The 20,763-nt window shown below is 46.7% G+C and overlaps 1 protein-coding gene across 1 annotated transcript in view; it reads right to left on the reverse strand.

Moving 5' to 3' along the window:
- Positions 1-700: 700 nt before the first annotated feature.
- The window catches only part of Sik3 (SIK family kinase 3), a 179,265-nt gene continuing 159,202 nt past the window's right edge, over positions 701-20,763 (reverse strand). Inside the window, 11 exon segments of the mRNA XM_042682761.1 lie at positions 701-920; positions 1,711-1,783; positions 1,872-1,879; positions 2,342-2,474; positions 3,350-3,513; positions 11,972-12,837; positions 13,405-13,744; positions 15,327-15,436; positions 15,907-15,992; positions 16,275-16,400; positions 17,094-17,244. Of these exon segments, the coding sequence (XP_042538695.1) occupies positions 805-920; positions 1,711-1,783; positions 1,872-1,879; positions 2,342-2,474; positions 3,350-3,513; positions 11,972-12,837; positions 13,405-13,744; positions 15,327-15,436; positions 15,907-15,992; positions 16,275-16,400; positions 17,094-17,244 (2,173 nt within the window). The 3' untranslated portion in view covers positions 701-804.

Here is a 20,763-nt window from a genome sequence, read left to right on the forward strand (position 1 = left end):
ATATATGGAGAAATAATCCCTTTTATAGCACAATATAAAATGAGAATGAAAGATGACACAAAAAGCACGGAGCACCACTGTTGGGTGTTCAATACATGGTAGAGCCAGCAAGATGGTAAAGTTTATAAGTGTGCAAGTCACAGAGGGGAACTGTATTCTAACCAAAGGGGCCTCAGGCTGACACCTCCTCACTGGAACCCACCAGTGCCGGTCACCCCTCACCTCTGTGCCAAAGTCCTGATATGCTCTTGCTGGGCCATATGTTTTCATATGCTGCCAGCTGTAGAGACCTCTGCAGGTCCCAGGCTTGGGGTTTCTCTCTCTTTTGCTCTCTGATTGCTCTCTAAAGGTCGAAGACCATTGCCCCTGCCCGTCTTCCCTTCTCCGCCATAGAGCTTCCAGAGAAGTTGAGAAGTTATGTGCCAGTGTCTGCTCCTGCAGAATGATGCGGAGAGGGAGATGCTGCCCGGCTGACGCTGACCTGTGGCGTCTGGTCTCTGAATACTACCTGCTTGCTCTCCTGTCTTCACAATGGAAAGAAAGGAAAACAAAACAAAAACGAAACAAAAGAAAGATCAAGTAAGACAGAAAAAAAATCATTTCTAAAAGATGATACCAAAAACACAAAACAAAACAATCACAAACCCAAAAACGAAACAAAAGAAACCGCCAACTCAAACACACCAAATACACTTTCACGAAAGGTGGAGAACATGGATTTCCTGTTTATTTCCTTGGTGAGTTGGTCATACAAGCAAACATAGCAATCCCCTCAGAACCCCAAACAGCAGCACACTGATGAGCCTAATGGAAGGAAGGAGTTGCAAGGCTCTGGGCGGGGAGAAACACAATGGCAATTTGGTGCAATGCTGCTGGACACTGTTGGTTACAATCAGCTTTCTTCCCAAGCTGCACGCGATCTGCAACAAAGCAGACACAGGATGTGTTTGACTCAAATACTCCCTTGAAGTCTGCTCCCCACCCCCACACTGGAGATGGAACCCAAGGCCCTGTGCATACCAGGTGAGGCTGAGCTACATCCCAGCTCTGTAATCTGGAGCTACTTTTGTTTTGGTCGGTCATGGGGCTTGAACTCTGGGCCTGAGCGCTGTCCCTCACCTCTTCAGCTCAAGGCGAGTGCTCTACCACTTGAGCCAGAGCACCGCTTCCGTTTTTTTGAGTGATTTATTGGAGATAAGAGTCTCACATATTTTCCTGCCCAAGCTGGCTTTGATCCGAGATCCTCAGATCTCAGCCTTCTGAGTAGCTAGGATTACAGGCGTGAGCCGCCGGCGCCTAGCTGGAGTTATTTTTTAAATATACACCTTCCACATTTTACCTCAGGTACTTGAAGAGGCTTGCTGTACTGAGACTTTGATACACAGTTGCCTCCATGGCTTCATTTTCTTCAAGTCTTTCCTGTATAGCTGGATGTGTTTTCTTACTGGGTTTCATCCTTTAGGACTTAGCAAGTTACCCAGAGGGCAACTCTGTCCTTTGCAGCCATAGCTCATGGTCCCTATGAGGTCTAAAGCACCTCCATCACCAGGTGAGTTTTTTCTCTGTAATCAAACCATTCCTCTGCATGCCCCCGCCCCGCGGTGTAGTCGTGAAAAAGAGTAGCACCACACGTGGAATGTGTCACCTGATGGGATCAGGAGCTGGCACTGGGCCACAGGCTGGGTTGGCCCTGGCCAGGATGGCACTTACTCTCGGTCTCGTTACACGCCCGCCTGCTCCATGCTGAAGGAGACCTCAGGGTGCTTGTAGCTGAGCAGAATATCCGTAATACACGTGGACGGGTAGCAAGAAGAGTTTAAATGCTGGCTGCCATCACTCAGGTCTGGGTGTTCGGGACCTCCCAGACTCACCCCACATTCTGAAAGACCAAAGGAACATGTGAGATTAGCAGGCAGCCAGGGCTGGAGGGCAGGCGGGCAGGGGGAGACACAGAGGGAAGAGCCCTGAACATCTGCCTGCAGCTCCAGCTGTGTGCGCTCCTGTGTGTCCTTGCCCCTTCCCCACCCTCAAGTTCGAGCAGACGGTGTGGCTCCTCAGGAGCCGGGCCTCTGGAGGGGGACAGTGAGGGCGGTGCCCACAGGTTCCCAAGCCTGAGCATTCCCATCCAGCAGTCACACTAAGGCCCTACCCGCAGAAAGCCAGGATCCCACACAGCATATGCTAAGATGGAAGGGCTGCTTTCTGCTTGCTTCCTGCTCCTAACGGACAAGGACCTGTAGATCCGGGAAGCTGAGCACTGGCCTGCAGAGGAAAGGACCCCGGGAGGACAGAGGGAGAACCTGCAGGACTTCCCCGGGGTTGCTAGGCTCAGGCCCCTCACCTTCATCTTCTCCGTCCTGAAACTGCTGGCTGCCCATGAGTGACGTCTGACTGAGAACCGCATCTGACATCCGGGCCGAACTCAGTGCCTTCCCAGCCACCAGGCTCATTCCTGGCAAGTTATCCAGCTGAACCTGCGGCAAACAACCGGGAATCGTGAGGACCCCGGGCGGCCGGCCCCTCTCTGGGTTCTGCTAGCAGAGCCCCAGCATGGCTCCTGGGCATCACCAGTGCAGGGGACTGGCACAGCAGAGCTCGGCCGCAGCCCTCCCCTCCTCTCTCCTGAAGGCCAATTCAGGGCACCCAGTGCAGTCACTCCCCATGACAATGGAGCCGTCTCTAGCGACCTGGGCTAAGGGTAACTAGTACAGTGGAGGAACTGAACTTGTAATTTCGTGTAACTTAGGTTGACATTCGCATAGACACGCATGGCTGGTTCCTGTCATATTGGTATCACCAGAGGAGCCCGCCATGAAAGACAAGGCTCCACTGGGCCAGTTCAGGTATGCTAGAGGGTGGCAGCTGCTGGTCTCCCCGCTGGGCCTGAATCTAGAAGAACTTCTAGAACATTCTAGATGCTGGCACATCCTTGTGATCCCCCAGCCGAAGGTGTAGAGGCTCCACGATGTGAAGGCTGGTCTGAGGGTTAACTCAAAGAAAGGCTCCCGCCTGTAATCCTAGCTCTCAGGAGGCTGAGATCTGAGGATGGCAGTTCAAAACCAGCCTGGGCAGGAAAGTCTGTGAGACTCTTATCTCTAACCAACCACCAGAAAACTGGAAGTGGTGCTGTGGCTCAAGTGGTAGAGTGCTCGCCTTGAGCTGAACTGCTGAGGGACAGCGCCCAGACCAGAGTTCAAGCCCCACGACTAACAAAAAAAAGAAAAAGAGAGAAAGGTTCCCATAGTTGCCAGAGGAGCTGGATTGAGAGGGGGAGTGGAGGCTCCCTGGATTGCTAGGTTCTGACTTCTCATCCCTCCACCCCTCCAGGAGGCGCGTGAGACTGACATACGTAGGCATCGTCGCTATTCTGGATTGTGTGGTGTCTCTGGAGGGTCCGGGGCCTGTGGTGTTCTCCGACCAAGGGCCGCACCGGGTACCCCAGCCCGGTGTGATCTGGCAGCTCCATTGCTTGTCCCGGAGAGCTTCCATCCATGCAGTTCCCTATGACTGCATCTAAGAGACAGAGCAGAACAGGGTCAGTGGGCCTACAGCTTCTCCCAGCGAGGTCAACTCCCATGAAGGAAATGACATGCCTCCCCAGTGAGGATGGGCAGGCACTCACCGCTCACCCCAGCTGCTTGGTGTTGGTGCTTAAAGCAGCCCAGACCAGCCTGACAACCCCTGGCCCTACAACAAATCTGCTTCCCCAGCTCCCAGCTCAGGCCTCTCCTCTCTCTACTTCTCTAAGTGCTGCTTCTGCCTCCTGTGGCTTCACCTTTAAAACTATTTCTTTTTTGTTGTTGTTGTTGTCAGTCGTGGGGCTTGAACTCTGTCCCTCAGCTCTTCAGCTCAAGGCGAGCGCTCTACCATTTGAACTACAGTGCCACTTCCAGGTTTCTGGTGGTTTATTGGAGCTAAGAGTTTCACGGACTTTCCTGCCCAAGCTGGCTTTGAACTGAGATCCTCAGATCTCAGTCTCCTGAGTAGCTAGGATTACAGGCGCGAGCCACCGGCACCGGGCTTGGCTTCACCTTTTATAGGCAAATGCTCTTCTTCACGTTTCTGTCATCTGGCTCCAAGGCTTCAACTACTCTGCCTCTACATAAAGGATTCCTGAAATGTTCCTTGAAACTCCAGATCTATATATCCAATTGATGCTAGACACCTTCTCCTGTCCACCCAGGTACATGACACTTACTCTGTCCAATTCCCCCATAACCTATCATTCCTTCACTAACCCTTACGTTGGTGCTTCATTTCTTCTAGGGTTAATGTCATTACCTAATTCCTGGTCCTTGAAGTCTAAAGAGTCTACCTGGGCGGCGGTGGACACTTCTTCATCTTTCCAGTCTCACTGAGAAGTCTTGCCTGGGTTATCCTGTAACCACCCCCAACCATTCACATACAACAACTCCTCTATGGATGTCCAAACACTTTCTCTCACAACACACCTCCCATCCTGTCTTCCAACAGCCTCGCCCACGTCGCCCACCTACACATCCTGAGTTCTAGTCTGATGGAGCCATTTAATTCACAGTTCCAAGCATCTGCACCTGCTCCTACTGTTCCCTCTGTTACAAGACATGCTGGCTCCTTCTACCTCCATTCCCGCCAACCCACATCCATGCACCCATCCAGGTCCACTCAAGTGCTGTCTGTCATCTTTATGAAACTTTCCCTTTCCAACAGAAACAGATCCATACTTTAAAATTTTATTTTTCCTGATTTCTTCTTCTCACCTTCAGAAGACGGTGTCTCCAATTATTCTAACATTACCTGATACCATGTTCAACTGTGTAGTCTTAATTATTCAAAGACAAGAAGTTCTTTGAGAGCAAGAATTATTTTTTTATGTATGTCTGTAAGCTGCAGTGTTCCAGACTATTGTTCTATGCCCAGTTAGTATCTGATCATTGTCTCTTCACTGGATATTAATAAATAGTTTTCTAATATGGATGGACCTCCTGTGGAAGAGGAATGAGCATCTTGCCCTGAGCAAGGTCAGCCAAGAAAATATCCAGGACATGCCGAACTTGACAGGACCTCTCCTGGTGGCACTTTTGGCTTTAGTCTTTAAGGGCTAGGAACCAATATATGTTGGTTTTGTTGTTTTGTGCCAGTACTGGGGCTTGAACTCAGAGCCTCAAACTCTCCCTTCGCTTTTTCCCTTAAGGTTGGGCCACATCTGCACCTTTGGCTTTTTGCTGGTTAACTGGAGCTAAGTCTCTAGGAGTTAATTCTTCTGCCCCAGGTTGGCTTCAAACCAGGATCCGCAGATCTCAGCCTGAGTAGATAGGATGACAGGTGTTAACCGTGGCACTTAAAAAAAATAAATACAACTTCCCTGTGTTTGAGGAGCAGGTGCTCTACCATTTGATTCACACCACCACCCTTTTTGCTTTTGTTATGTTTCAAATAGGGGTTGGCTTTTTAAGCCAGCCTGGACCCGAGTCTCTTATTTATACGGCTCATGTAACTAGAATGATAGGTGCATGGCACCATGACTAGCTTTTAACTGGTTGAAATGGTGTTTCAAGCACTTTTTTACGTGGGCTGGTCTTGAACCTTGATCATAATGATTTCAGCCAAACAAGCCAAACAAGGATAACAGGTGTGAATCGCTAACACAGAGCTAATGCTAACTGTGCCATTATCTATTTGGACAATGAAAGCAAACACGATACCTAAGTGTTGGGCAAAGGGTTTCAGGTCTCTTTAATCAAATGGCTTCCTGTGATAGTCAAGGTAGGGCCGGGCGGGGGTAGGGGGAAGGGGGAATAACTGCTCATCGCTAGGAATGCAAGCCATTCAGGGGAAAATTAGAGGATGGAGGTGCGGAGCCTTCCCAACTACCAAAGATGAAGACAGAGAGAAATCTTTGGAAAGTTCTTGGAGTAAACAGGCCAAAGGAAAAGCCAGAAACCAGCTATTTTGCTACTGGAACTAAAAGCCAGCAGAAAGAAGATAAAAGTAAGCCTACGCAAGAACACCTACTTGCTCTATGAGATTAGCTTCAGCCATGTTGACCACTCAGCCAATTCCTCTGTTAAGACAAGGTCCCGTGTGGCCCCTGGGCCAACTTCAAGCAGCAGCAGGAAGCAGAGGTGGTGAACACCAGCTTTGTGGTTCCAAGACACAGCATCCGTAGCTGAGTCTTACTTTTTCTCCCTTCCTCCCTCCCTTCCTTCATTCTGTCCTCCTTTTCCTCCCCCACTCCTTTTTTTTGTTTGTTTGTTTGAAGACAAGGTCTCACCATGTAGCACAGACTGGCTTTGAACTCCTGATGTTCCTACCTCTGCTTCCCAAGTGCGGGAGTAACTAGAATGATAGGTGCACGCACCATGCCCGGCTCCAAGTATTTGCTAATATCTATACTCTCGTATAATAATATCTTTCTTCTCTCCCTCTCTCTCTTCCTTTCTCCCCTCCCCCAACTAAGCTCTGCTGTCCGTCCACTCAATTTCAGAGGTGGGGGCCTTCCTTCCTTTAAACCTTGATTCAGAGGTGGATGTAAACCTCACCAGCTGCACTTCCTTGCTTCCCCCAAAGAGAAACACCAGTGCTCTTCTGTTTAGGATTTTGTTCTTGGATCATTATCAAACAAGAGAGAGCAAAGTTAACACAATGCACACAGTCCTGGTTCTTGGTATTTGGTGCCTTTCTTCCTAATTTAGAGGACTCCGGTTTTTGTGGCCCATGTTTTGTTGTTTTCCTTTCTTTTCCTTTTTAAATACTTAAGACTGAGGATTTTCCAAATCCAAATACACAATACCTTTTTGGCTCTGCCAAAATCATGCTGATCTGCTCTCTTCCCAGACTTCCTATCTGGGATGCAATGAAACTCAACAAGTTAGATCTCTGAAGGGGACTTGGGACCCTAGCCCCTCCCCCGCTCTGCTTCCTTGCCACCATAGGGTGAACAGCTTCCCTTCACTCCTCATGCTCCGCCCCAGCCCAAGCCCTTAGCAAAAGAGCCAGCCAGCCACAGACAGAAACCTGCACCATCAGGCGCTAAAGTAAATCTTTCCTTCTTGTAGAACAATTTTCTCAGGTATCTGTCACGGTGTTGGGGAACTAATTAACAACTTGTCTCCCAACTTGGGCAGGTCCTGTAACCTCTCCTTATTTTCAATTTCTCTGCCTGAAAAATGAGGGTGGCCCAAGGACTCAAAAAAAAAAAAAAAAAAGATAAACATGAAAAGGTCTCTGATAAATGTAAAGGATTACACAAGTCAGATATGATTTCCAACAGGAGGCAGAGCCCCGTCTAGAAGTCCTCTGTAGCTGAGAGCAGATTAACACACTGCATGGGCAGACTAACCCACTGGCCAAGGGACATGACTCCCCAGCCTCCAGAAACCAGCAGGACTATTGCAAGGAAGATGTCTTCCAAGAGGTCAACCCAAGAGCATTAGCCACGCAAGGCTGCGAGGTTCAGAGGGGCGGGCAGCTGTCTCATTGCACAAGGGAAATGCACAGGACCTGCCACACCACCGCCCACCCCAGGGGACTTTCGGGCAGCTTGCGTAACTTCTGTTGAATCTGTCAATGTTGACTCATCCTTATTCATTTACTGGGTTTTTAAGCATAAATGAGAGAAATGACAGGTTTACATATTCCTCTAAAGGCTGCAGCTGACTGAGCTCAGAGAAGAGGATGTAGTTTTCAGAGGGCTCAAGGTGGCAATCTCACTGGGTGCAGTGGCTGTGCTGTTGCATGTGTTTATTTGCAACACCTGAAAATCAAGCCTATGTGACACTGAGAAAGGAAGACACACCTTACTTTTACTTTCAGAGTGGCGGACAGGGTTAGTTCTGAAATGTCTATGCATTTGCAAGGAAGCACTGGCAAGCTGCGGCTCAGTGCCGTGCCGACAAAGCATGCAAAGAACCACAGACGCTGGGGCAATGGGGTCTATGCTTCCTTGGGTAACGCCACCATTTCTGCTCATCTGCCTGTAGGAAACTCTACAGATCACATGGGCTCTGCTGTTTGATCAGACCTCCCTCCCCCTACTTTTTTTTTTTTGCCAGTCCTGGGGCTAGAACTCTAGGCCTGGGCACTGTCCTGAGCTCTTTTGCTCAAGGGTAGTGCTCTATCACTTGAGCCACAGCTCCACGTCTGGCTTTTTCCTGGTTAACTAGAGATAAGAGTCTCATGGCCTTTCCTGCCTAGCCTGGCTTCAAACTGGGTTCTTCAAACCACAGCCTCCCGAGTAGCAAGGATTACGGGTATTAGCCACCGGCGCCTGGCTTGATCGCCTCTTATAGCACTCTCTGCACTCATTACTTGCTTTCCCCATGGAGAAGGGGAAGTTCCCTGCAGGAATGTCTTTCACTTTTTCCTCTCTACATTCTCACAGCACCTGTAATACCTTGTAAACTACTGTTGTACAAGAGAAACTTAGTAAATGACATAATTATTCTACCATGAAAGTAAACAGTGGAGTATTTGGGACTAGGAAGTAACTACCCAGAGAAGGAGGGTCATTAAAAGAACTAGCAGGTTTTCCTCTCTATCACACATAAAAACAAGAGCCAGCTCCTCCTTCTTGCCTGCAGAGAGATGGCGTAGTACAGTGTTCTAACCCTTTCCAGGCAAAAATAGACAGCAGATAATCTGTCAAAATTCTTTGGTAAAGTAAAAATGTAGCTAGGTGTGGTGGTTCATGCCTGTAATCCCAGCATTGAGGCTGAGGTAGGAGGATCATGAGGTTCAGGATGACCCAGTCCCAAAAGAAAAAAAAGAGAGTGAGCTGTGGTGCGGTTGGAGCATACTTTAGTAAAGCACACTGGGTAGAAAGGAAGGCAGCTTGTCTTTGCCCTCAAACGCAGCAGGAATGAAGGTCACAGCTTCTAGGAAAGCTCTGATGAAAGGTCAGAGGGAAAAGATGAATTTCAAAAAGCAGTGTGTATGTGTGTGTGTGTGGGGGGACCCAGCTAAATTGGAAGTAACACAGTAAGACCAGGGCAGCCTTGAAATGAAGTGTATACACCCTTTATTAGAACTCTTCCACCCTTATATATATTTTTAAATTTTTATTCTTATAAAGTCTCTGTATCTGCCAGGCTTGCCTTCAATTGGTGATCCTCTTGTTTCTGCCTCCCAAGTAGCAGGCATATTCCCTGGCTCTTCCAGAAATCCACAGTACTGTTTGTAAGGGATAACAGCGGTGATGCTGATGGATGTAAGGAAGCAGGGAGGAGGAAAAGGGAGGCAGCAAGCTAGAGGAAGAAGCAGGACAGAGCTGACAAAAACTTAACTAGAACAACAAAGCACTGCCCTGAAGTACAGCCTCAGCTGGACAGAGGGAATTCTACCCACGACCGGGTGATGGTCTGAGAATTGCCCTCTGACTGCTCTGCTTGCCAAGAGAAGAGCATTGTGCCAAGGTTCTCTCGACATGATGCAACCAGACCTAGCCCACATGCTGCATTCTCTCCACTTGGCTTCTCCTAATTCCTTCATGGACAGGACACTACAAACTAAACAAGCCTGCTCCCTGGCCCTCAGATTCCCTTGAGACATTCTCCCCAAACCCAAACACCAAAACTCTTTACATTCAAATGCTGTTCAACTGCTGGAACCTGACCTATTCCCTTGCAAAGTCCACCTCTCCCTCCCTGGGTGCTCCCACACAACATGGACCATTGCCTGCCAGAGCTTCCTTCTGACAAGGAGACAATAGTGAAGATGAGTCCTCCTGATGTTCCAAACAAGGATGGAAGGTGAAGAGAAATCAGAGAAAGTAAGCGTTCAGGTAGCATACTCCAAAGGTATTTAAATATTCCCTTCCTCTTTTCCAATATGGGGGCTGAACCCAGGACCATTGCACACACCGAACAGGAGCTCTACCGCTTGACCCACGCCCCCTGGCCCCAAAGGAATTTAAACTCAAGGCAGTCCAGGCTGAGGAGGGAGGAAAGGTGAGGCTCCAGCTTGGCTCGTCCTTCAGTGCTCTGCACAGCAGGACATGTTGTGGGGTGAACTGAGTCACTGGGGGCCAGGGGAGACAGTTACTACTTGCTGGCTTTGACCCTGTACCAAGGTCTTGATCTCTGCACCCCAGTTGTTTTTTTAGTAATATGGAGATAATGAGTCACCTTCAAGATTAAACGAGGGCTGGGTACAGCTCAGTGGCCAGAGCACTTGCCTACTGTTGATCAACAGAAGATGGGATGAGGGGACAGTAGAGAATTATTTTGAGCAAATTATAATATATGCACATTTGAAATACCCTTAGTGCAATTAATACAAACTTACAAAATGAATGATAAGAAAGTCAAAACAGGGTCTGATGGGGTTTGAAGTGGGAGATGGCTACCAGCAGGAGAGGGGAGAGCTATGGAAAAGAGTGAATGAGGTTGAATTTGGCTTATTTACATGTATGGAAATAGAACGATGATGAGGGAGTGAGGCTCATGGGCACATGTTGTATATACATGTGGGAATGTCAGTGCAATCCCGCTTGTACAACTATGTATTCCAATGTAACAAAATTGTTGGCCTTGTATGCATGAGGCCTTGGCTGGATTCCCAGCAATGTAGAAAGAGAACTGAATGACTTTGTGCACAAACTGCATTTGGTGTGTGGCACATGGAAAGCACATCAGGCTCTCTGGGTCTTCTTTTCATACCAGCCACATAATGCCAAGCTGCTAGAAGCTCAACTGGCACAAGAATCTTTTCCATAGCATGCTCGGCCTCCTGGCCATACCTGTCCTCTGCTGGAGGGTTCCAGGCTGTGAAGCAGCCTGTTCTGTGCACAGTTCTCCCAGGGGCTCTTCCTAGGAGCTGAAAACTTGCTGCGATTTCTATCCCGATCTTAGTTCTTCCCCATAACACAAACCCAGAAAAGTTGAAACTCTGTGATGTTTCCCCTTAGCTGTTCCCTCCCTGGTGGTCATCCCCAAGGTCTGTCTGCTACTCTGCATCAGACCTGTTTTGAAAGCTCCCACAGCCCATCCACCTGGAGTACAGCAGCCACAAGGAACACAACTGGATGATGCCATCTGCTCAAAAGCTTGGGACCTAATTTCCCTCCTATCAGAGCACATAATAAGCACACGTGAAATCATCAGGTTTCTTTTCTTCATATCACTAGCTTTGTGCTACAAGATCTGATTCCCCAAAGAGCTGAAGTGTTTGTGACTTTAAGGGTAGAGGAGCAGATGCAGGCAGTGGATGCAGGGAAGAAGGATGGAAGGAAGGCCCACTGCTGGCAATGCAGTTGACGGACACATCCCTTGTGGATGTCCCCTGTGGATATCTCCTGGTTGTCTAGGCTGAATGCTGATGGAATTACATTTCTGAGAATGACTGACAGGAATCCTTACCTCCTTCACATGGAAATGAATGTACTCATTAATTCTAAAGTGCTATGTGACAAAATAGCACAAGGCCCCCCATGACAGTAGAATAGTAGATGATTGGCTCATAATACTTCAAACTGATAACATTTTCATCGCAAATTCTTTTGCACACAAACATGTAGAAACATGAATCTTTCCAGGGCTGTGCAAAGGAGAATTATTCATCCTGTCCCCTTTTCACAGATGAGGAAAATGAGACTCAAAGCTTTAAATGACAATTTTACTGCAGTCATGGTAGAGATAAAGGCCAACAAGAAGCTGCTTTGACTCCTGGTTCAACATTATCCTATTTCCCTAGTGCTAGCTGACTTTTCTACTGTAGTAGCTATTTTGATGGCATTCTGAATTTTGGAATTAAAAGAAACCATGATAGAAATAGGGGAAAACAGATACCTTAGTGCTTATTAGTCTCTTATCATTTTATCATTTGATCTGGAAAACTGACTATCCACCAATAACTACTTTTCTTCCTGCTTCTCCTGGACTTATGTGGAAGGTGCTATAAGAAACTCTTCCCACAACCCTCCCCTTAGGAACACAAGAGTGCAAGCACAAACTATTGACATTCCTGAGTCAGGCGAACTAGGGCAGACTCTTACCTCGGCTGGGCACCTTATTTCTACTGAATGTGGCAGTGGGCTGATGTCCGTAGGGATGCATCCCCAAGTCCTGGGCGTGATTCACGGTTCCTAGCAAAGATTCCGCGTCCCCAGGTCCACCGGTACTCAAGAGCAGAGGGCTGTTGTGGCAACCTTTGGTCAGTGCACTTGAGTGCTTGCTGTCTGGAAAACCCTCCCTGGCCCCCTCGCACAAGCAGTCCTCTTCCATGCTCTCTGAATGCATTAGTGCCGGCTGATGGGCATACCCGTGGGTCGGGGTTGGCGAGGAAACCTGGGACATACATTCTTGTGCCCTGATCTGGAGAAGATGCTGGGGGCTGGTGTGGTGATGATAGGAGTCAGCACTGTGATAAGATAAAGCCTGGCGCTCTGTCATACTCTGTCCCCCGAGGCTGGGTGCCAAGCTCCCAGCATCCCCTTGGTTCATGTGCCTGAACAATTCTTGATACTCTTGTTGCTGCTGCTGTTGCTGCTGCTGCTGCCGTCTTTTAATGAGCTGTGCAAACTCCGCTGGAGGCAGCCGAATGTCCGAGTGGCCAGTGAGTGAATGCCGGGGAGACAGCAGTCCTTGAAGGATGTGTGGTACCTGCTGGTGTCTGCTATAGTCTGGCGGCGTGGGGGACAGCAGAGCCTGCTGTAGTGCCGATGTAGTATAGTGTGGCGGCTGGTGAGGGAAGGTAGGGAGCTGGTCAAGTGGAGGAACTTTCAAGGCTTGCGTTGGAGGGAACCCCACTCCTGTTGAAGGACTGTAGCTGCTGGGGGAACCTCGGGACTGGTCCGAAAAGAGATGGGGGTGTAAATGCGCCTGGTCGTAGTTAGCAGGGGAGAACCGATTGACATTCAAGCTGCAGACACAAAAGGGAGTGAGTTGCAGACATTGGTGTGACAAGTGTACTAGACAGATGCCCTGGGAAAATAACTACTACTGTGCCCGCCCAGGGAGCACCCACATCCAGAGAATGGCGGTGCATCCCGAAGAGGAGACTGCATCCCACACCTCACTCGCTTTTCCAAATCATTCAAGGGACTTAGGGCCCTAGGAATGTAATTACTTCAAAGGCAGCAAATGGACCTATCTTGAAAGATCACATGAGCTATTAAGAGACATCAATCTCTTAGAAGAGTGACATAGAGGGACTGGCTCCTGTAAGAATAGACAGGGGGAACTTGTATTTTCACACAATCCTTCATAGGCATTTTCTTCTTTATACGCTACCAGTGGGCACTTGGCTGGTTTTCTCATCTGTCTCATTACCATTTCAAGTTCATCCTAAACCCACCGCCCTGCATTTAGAAAGGGTGAAACAGACTTCATTAGACCCATTCTTTTCTAGCTTTTGCTCATCCTGTTTGGGGCTTCCTTTTGCCCAGCTTACCTGGATAGAGGGCTGGGTATCACTGCGCAACCTTACCTGTGGGCCTCTGCACTGTCAGCACTCAGCTGCTTGGACAAGGGTCGATGCCCGTAGCTGAAGGTGGCTATCAGGTTGGCCCGGTGCTGCATCTGAATCTGGCTAGCACTGGGGCTGATGGAGATGCCCCTCCCAGCGGAGCCTGCAGTGGCCCCCGCCATGGTGCTGAGCATGTCAACCGGCTCTTGTACTTGGATGGTCACCTGCTGTGACTGGGTGGGCGGCTGCATGCCCAGGCAGGTAAGTGCCACATTGGGAGGAGGCGAACAGTTCTCAGGCTGCTGCTGGAAGATTGCACTGCGAGAGGGTAAGCCTTGAAACTGGGAGGGAGGTGTAGCACCTGGAGAAAAATCCCAGAGTGACCATGAACTGAGTAACAGAGCCAACAGGGAGACTGGTATCAGACAGCCTCTGAAAGTCCTCTCAAACTTATTGCATGTAACACAAGACAGAGAACTTGTTAAAAAAAAAAAATTCCCAAGTCCTACTATGACACTATGACTCAGTAGGTAACATGGATCCCCCAAGTTCCTCTGAAAGTTAGTGTGTGGATAATACTTTGAGTAGCTCAAATAGAAAACACATCTCAAACTTGAATGTCTCTACATATGGACCAGAGATCTGGTTAAAGTACACATTTATATTCTAGTTATTACAAATGAGGGAAACCATGCAGCTTATGTTTCTTTGGGACTGGCTTGCTTTGTTTAATATAATTTTTTCCAAGTCTTTCCATTTCCTTATGGATAGGGTAATATCATTCTTTCTGATGGAAGTACATATATATATACATTTTCTTAATACATTCGTCTACTGAGGTACATCTGGGTTGAATCCATATCTTAGCTATGGTAAATAATACTGCAATGAACATGGTTGTGTTGGTAGCTATAGTGTGGCCTTGTTTGTGGTCATTTGGGTAAATGTCCAGGAGTGGGATTGCTGGATCATAGGGGAGCTTATGTTTAGTCTTTTGAGGAACCTTCATACTGCTTTCCAGAGTGGTTGAGCAAGTTTACATTCCCACCAACAATGCGATAGCATTCCCTATTGGCCACATAATAACACAATCTGTTATTATTAGTTTTTCTGATAATGGCTAACTGGGGTGAGATGGAATCTCAATGTTATTTTGATTTGCATTTCTTTATGGCCAGAGCTGTTGACTATTTCTTCATGCGTCTATTGGCTGTTCTTATTTCTTCTTCAGAGAAGTCTCTCTTAAGCCTTTGCCCACTTACTAATGGGGTTGTTCTTTCTTGGATATTTTTAGCAAAGGATCACAACAGCTCAACAGGTATGTACATATGACCATATAAAATGATACTCATTGAAATGAACTCTGAGAAATGGAAACAAGAGTTTTGTTTTTTTCGTGTGTACTGTTTGCAGTTATTTCTTTTCTTTTTCTTTTGGTTTACTCCCTGTTGTTACTGGTTTTTATTTCTGTACCCTTTGTCTTGTACATAAGTTTATCTAACTGGGGGAAGAGAAGGGGAATCACAGAAAGGGAGGCACAAAGGGTGAACCAAGGCAATAGTAATACTCACTAGACACTATGTTGGAAATGGACTTTATAACTTGCAGGGAAGGAGAGTGGGAGAGGGTGGGAAGTGGGAGAAAATGGGAGAGGGGGTAACATGTTCAAAAGGAAATGTACTCATTACCATACTTATGTAACTGTAACCCCTCTGTACATCACCTTTACAATATACCTAAGGCTTCATAGCCAAAAAATTCAAACCAAGGTGGTATGGCTCTATAGCCCATAACCCTAAATACTACGTTATTTTGTCTTTCAAATTATTCATGACACTCACAATTAAGAGGCTAAAAACAAAACAAGAAATTTGAACAAGCAAATCAAAACCACTCAAACAGAATGTGTCACATAACAGTTTGACTTGGACTTTTCCACTCACCATGAGACTGAATCATGGTACTGTTGATGGGGGGAGGACTATTACTTGGTTGCTTGAAGAGATGGTTGTTGGGGTGGTTGGGAGGTGGGCTTGAAGGTTGAATCCTTAACCTTAAAAAGGACAAGATGGATGGGGGGAAAAATTTCCATAGGTGACAGAACCATCTTGAATTAAGTCTCAGCCATATAATACACATCAGTAGAACCATTATTTTTTAGTTTTGATAGGCTACTATGGTAGAAAACCACAAATAAGTCACCTACCACAGTCAATTTAAATCTTCTCCACATCTGTTTTACCATCTCCCCTCCTCCCTCTCCCCAACTCAGAGGCAGACGTCACCTTGGACCACTGTCTGACTTTTGTACAAGATGCCGGATTCCTTTGCTCAGAGAGCTAAGAAAATGAAGTGGTGATACAGGAAGCCAGGATTTCAGAGATCCTGAGCTTAAATTGATTTGTTTTTCCAGCAGATTCTTCCAAAATAAATGCAAAAGTTGGTCAATTTCTCCCATCAATCAGACAAGGACATTATGCCACAGAGTCGATGACTTAGGCATAACACCAAGAGATTCATTACCTCTGGAGCTGGTGGGTGAGGAGGGCGGGCTGATTTTCACATACAGCCTGAAGAGGTGGGGAAGGCTGAGGAGGACAGATAGAGTCCTAAAACACACATGAGGGGAAGGAAAAGAAAACTGTGAGCTTAAAAAATAAGCAGAGCTATTCTCAGGAAAAGAAGAAACAGAAAGAGCTATCTGTGATTTATGCTTCAGTTGGTCCTTGAAAGGTCTGGTAACCTTTACTCAAATATAATCAACCAGAAGTGAAACTCCACTTTGCTCTGAGCATTCTCCAAACCAAATCAAACCAACCAACCCCCCACACAGGCAAGTCAGCCTGGAAGCAAACTCCAAACAAGTTGGAGAAAGCAAAGTGACAGCCTACTTGAATTTGCTGCTGGAGAATCTGATGGTGCTGCTCCTGCTGGTATAGCATATGCTGCTGCTGGGTCTTCTCCAGGGTTCGTTCATCAATCTGCCCCCCGTACATCTTCTGCAGCTGCTCACATTCCTGAAAGGGAAGTAGTTAATATGGATAGGTAGTGGCCAGGCCTACCACAAGCAGTGATCTCAGTAGATACAGATCTGTCCCAAGGGCTCAGGGGCAAAAGAGCCATCAGAGAAGAAGGGTCTTTGATGAGCAGTTTACACGGGTATCTGTACACTAAATACCTTCATACTGTTCTGTGTAAATGAGTGGGAAGCTCCAAGGACACCAAAGGCCCAGGAAAGAATGAAACTATCCAGTGTAAACTGTGTGCAGCACACATGTCACTCAAAGCTTGGTAATCGGGAAGGTAAGGGGATGTTTCCTATTTCTTGGAGCGCCAGTACGTACCAAGGGGAGAGCCAATTCCACTAAGACCCAGCGCCTTACATCATAGAGTACCAAGGCTGCTCAGAAATATCTTCCCTGGTGCTTCCTACTAAAGCCTGGGCTCAGAAACCCCTTTCCAATGAACTATAGAAATGAGAAAATCTTAATCACTTAACCCAGGAATCAAGTTTGATCCTGGGGAGAGCTACACTTAACAAAAAAGTGGGGCGGGCAGTGGAGAAAGAAGGATCAGGAAGCTTTATTTCAAGGTTAAAAACTGCAGTGCTGCTGACATGACAAAGTAGGAACTTTACCACCCTAGTTCTCCTGCAATACTGGTCTCTGTCACCCATGCTCCTCTAGAGAGGCCGCCATCTCTCCCATTACCTGCTGCAACTGTTTGATGCTGCTGCTGTTGCCCATTTTTTCCAGGTGAGCTTTGAAGGCCTGGATGCTTGCAGCCCCATCTGAGAACCGGCGCACAGGGGAGAAACGCTCCGTGGGGAGGTGCAGGGTGTTGGAGTCCTTGTAGGTGGAGCTGAATACATGGGAAGAGAAGGTTAGGGGCTAGGACTCAAGTCACAAGGGGACTGCTGTTCCAGATGAACACAAAGATGGCTGGCTGCATGTGAAACCCCGCGTTTATGCCACTTCCAGAAGACAGTCGGTTTCCTACCCTACTTCCCTTTAGAGAGCTCCAAGTACTCATTTTTTTTCATTTTCACTTACCTTGAGTTGTCTACTTTCCAGGCCTGGAGAGGTCCTGGGATCCCATGTATCCAGTTCTTATAAATACACTACAGCAGAGAGAAGTTCCTCAACACTGTGGAGTGGCTGTACAGGAGCTCTGGTTTTTATGGTTTTTAAAATCACGTCACTAGCTGATGTCTTTAGAAAGCTAAAATTCACCAGTTCACCCAGTTTTTCCCTGAACAGTAACCTCTGTATGACCCCAGTGAAACCACAGTCAGCACTATGGTCAAAGGTCTGACAAAGAACTCAGGGTTCTGAGCTACAAAGAAGAGGGTGGAAGTTGGGGGAAGGTGGAAAAGGGGACTTCTGATCCTGGGATGGAGACAGCACATGCTTCGGGAATGTGGGCCTCAGGATCCTGCACATACTTTGTGAATGCAAATGAGGCTCAGAGCAGCCCCCACCCAACCATCATGGACACACCCCACTGCTCAATCAGAAACAGCCAGCATCTTACAGAAAGAAAGAGTAAGCTGTTGATAAGGAATGCCCAAGACAGCATCAGGGCTAGAAGCTAACACTTGTACTTGTTACCTAATCAGAAAGAGATGTTTATGGTTGGAGGTAAGCAAATAAAAGACCGCCATGGCAGCATTCCAGAAGCTGATGGAAAGGGTCATGGCTGCATGTCCAGGGCAGAGATGACATTAGACTGAGCTACGGGTGAATGATGGAACACTTTGCCAGCTCTCACTATGGACTGAAGCAGAATCATAGCAGGTTAACAAGCAAGCTCAACTACAGAGTTGGACAGGGAAGGACTGAGGAGAGATGGTTGTGCAGAGATGTCAAGAGAATTCTGTCAGCAGGTGAAAGCCCTTTACCCTGCCATTCATTTCTGTTTCCGATGTTACCTGAAGCGGACATGGTGGTGCATTAATGACATGCATGTCAACACCTACTTGCTTCTTTACTTAAAAGACGCATGGATTTCAGGGAGAGGCAATCCAGAAACAGTGTTCACGAAAGTTGATTTCAGGAACATGTTCTCAAAACTTTATCTTTCTGTCTTTCCTTCAGATTGTTTTCGTTAAAGCAAGTGCATATAATTTTCTCTGCACTTTTCAAATCCTAGCCTTTCAATATTTTCAGATAGTGGACAAGTTTCAGATTTATCAGCAAAGCTATGATCTTCGAGCAGTCAATACAGTCTTTCTGCACAAGCCACCATTCTCTTCCATCAGAGCAATCACATCCCAGGTCTAGGTAGTTCATGACTCTTTCCGAAGCTGAGGTTATGAAGTGACAGTCCCAGTCATTAATTTCTCAGGAAGAGTTCTAAAAGAGCTGGCTGCTCTGGAAGCACTGCTGGAATCAATTGTGCTTGATTTCAATTTTATTAACAGTCATGCTCAAACTCAAGACAGCCTTCTATGTTCCCACTACACTCTTCAAACAGAGACTTGGTTCCCCAACTAAGTAGAATTCATCTTCTGCTAAATATTTTTAGTTATAATTTAACTTAAAAAAAAAAACCAGGGGCTGGGAAGGTGGCTCAGTGGTAGAGCGCTTGCCTTGCATGCATGAGGCCCTGGGTTCGATTCCTCAGCACCACATAAGCCAGAAGTGGCGCTGTGGCTTAAGTGGTAGAGCACTGGCCTTGAGCTGAAGAGCTGTGGGACAGCGCTTATACCCAGAGTTCAGGCCCCAAGACCGGCAAGAAAGAAAGAAAGAAAGAAAGAAAGAAAGAAAGAAAGAAAGAAAGAAAGAAAGAAAGAAAGAAAGAAAGAAAGAAAGAAAGAAAGAAAGAAAGAAAGAAAGAAAGAAAGAAAGAAAGAGAGAGAGAGAGAGAGAGAGAGAGAGAGAGAGAAGAAAGAAAGAAGAGAGAGAGAGAGAGAGAAAGAAAGAAAGAGAGAAAGAAAGAAAGAGAGAGAAAGAAAGAAAGGGGAGAAAGAAAGAAAGGGAGAAAGAAAGAAAGGGGAGAAAGAAAGAAAGGGGAGAAAGAAAGAAAGGGAGAAAGAAAGAAAGAAAGATGCACTTTGCAGGAGTGAAAAGGTTGGTCAGATCCCTCTTTGGTATTCCTGGTGGCCTTCAGTTATTACATCCCAGAATGACAGGAGTATCTGTTGCTGTTGTTTTTAAAAATAATTTCCTCTAGAAAACGAAAGGAATTCAGTAACATCCAGGCCACTCATTTTCAGTGTTTTTATGGCCTTGGAAAGTTTCTCTTCTCCCCTGAAAACTAACTTCACTCTCTTGTGTTTCATTGTGTACAGTGACCCCCACTAAGACATGCTGAGTTTACACAAATGTCCCACCATTACATGATCTGCCACTCAGAAGACATTCATTTGCTTCTAGTTTGAACTGCCTGGGCCACAGAAACCCTTGAAATACCATCAAGTGCTCACATGGAAACAGCGGACGGACCTCTAACAGGCAAGGCCTTGATAGTGACTACAGGCAGGATGGACATCACATAGTTGTGGGCCAAGTGCAACAGATAGGGAGTCTGTGACAAGGATTGATTGGAACTGTGTTAATCATCCTGTCTTCCTGAAAGAGTAACTCCGAGGAACAACCAAGACCTAACTCAGAAGACAGGGCTAAACAGCAGACTCTGAAGAGGGCAGAAACATCAAGTGGCAGACTAGAGGAAGGAAAAGTGAAGAGGAGGAGAGAATTAATTTAGCATCTTCTAGATAAGAGTACAGAGCCCAAAGATGTAAGTAGTTACAGGAAATGCACAGGAGAGGGATGGAAGAGGAGTCAACTCTCCAAAAATCAACAAAGTACTTATTGGCATGCACTAACAACATAGGTCCTGACAGATTTTCATTTGAAAAAGACTTTTTTTCATGCTACCAGTTTCCTATGAGAATCTTCACTCTTGCTACTCCTAACAGACCTTTTGCTAAGTGATTCAGTCATATAAAAAAGCTTATCTTACTTAGTTCAGAGTTCCAACGTGGCACTAATTATGTCTGGGTCTGCTCAGAGTTCACCTGTCCCTGCTGATTACGTGATGCCTAGTGGGTAAGCAGCACAATAAAAAACACTGTATCAAGCTTGGCAATGTGAGCTGGTCACAAGCTCTCATAACCATACAAAATCTTTTTTGTAGAAAAGCTCAAACAGTTGGTGGTGACTTTGAAAGTGTGGCCCATGAGCTATAGAAGAGCTCTAGAATAGACATGGCATAAGGTCTTCACAGAAGAAAATTATCGGCTTACTATAGCCAAGTGTCCTTTCCCTCCTGCTTCTAGGCTAACTTGAATTTAATGATGCTTTTCTGATCAGGAAGGTTAAATTTAAGAAAATTCATTATAAATATGGCAGGAACCTAAAAAGAGATTTTGCCATC

Source organism: Dipodomys spectabilis, unplaced genomic scaffold (genome assembly GCF_019054845.1).
Source record: "Dipodomys spectabilis isolate Male_0828 unplaced genomic scaffold, ASM1905484v1 ptg000076l, whole genome shotgun sequence".
NCBI lineage: Eukaryota > Metazoa > Chordata > Mammalia > Rodentia > Heteromyidae > Dipodomys > Dipodomys spectabilis.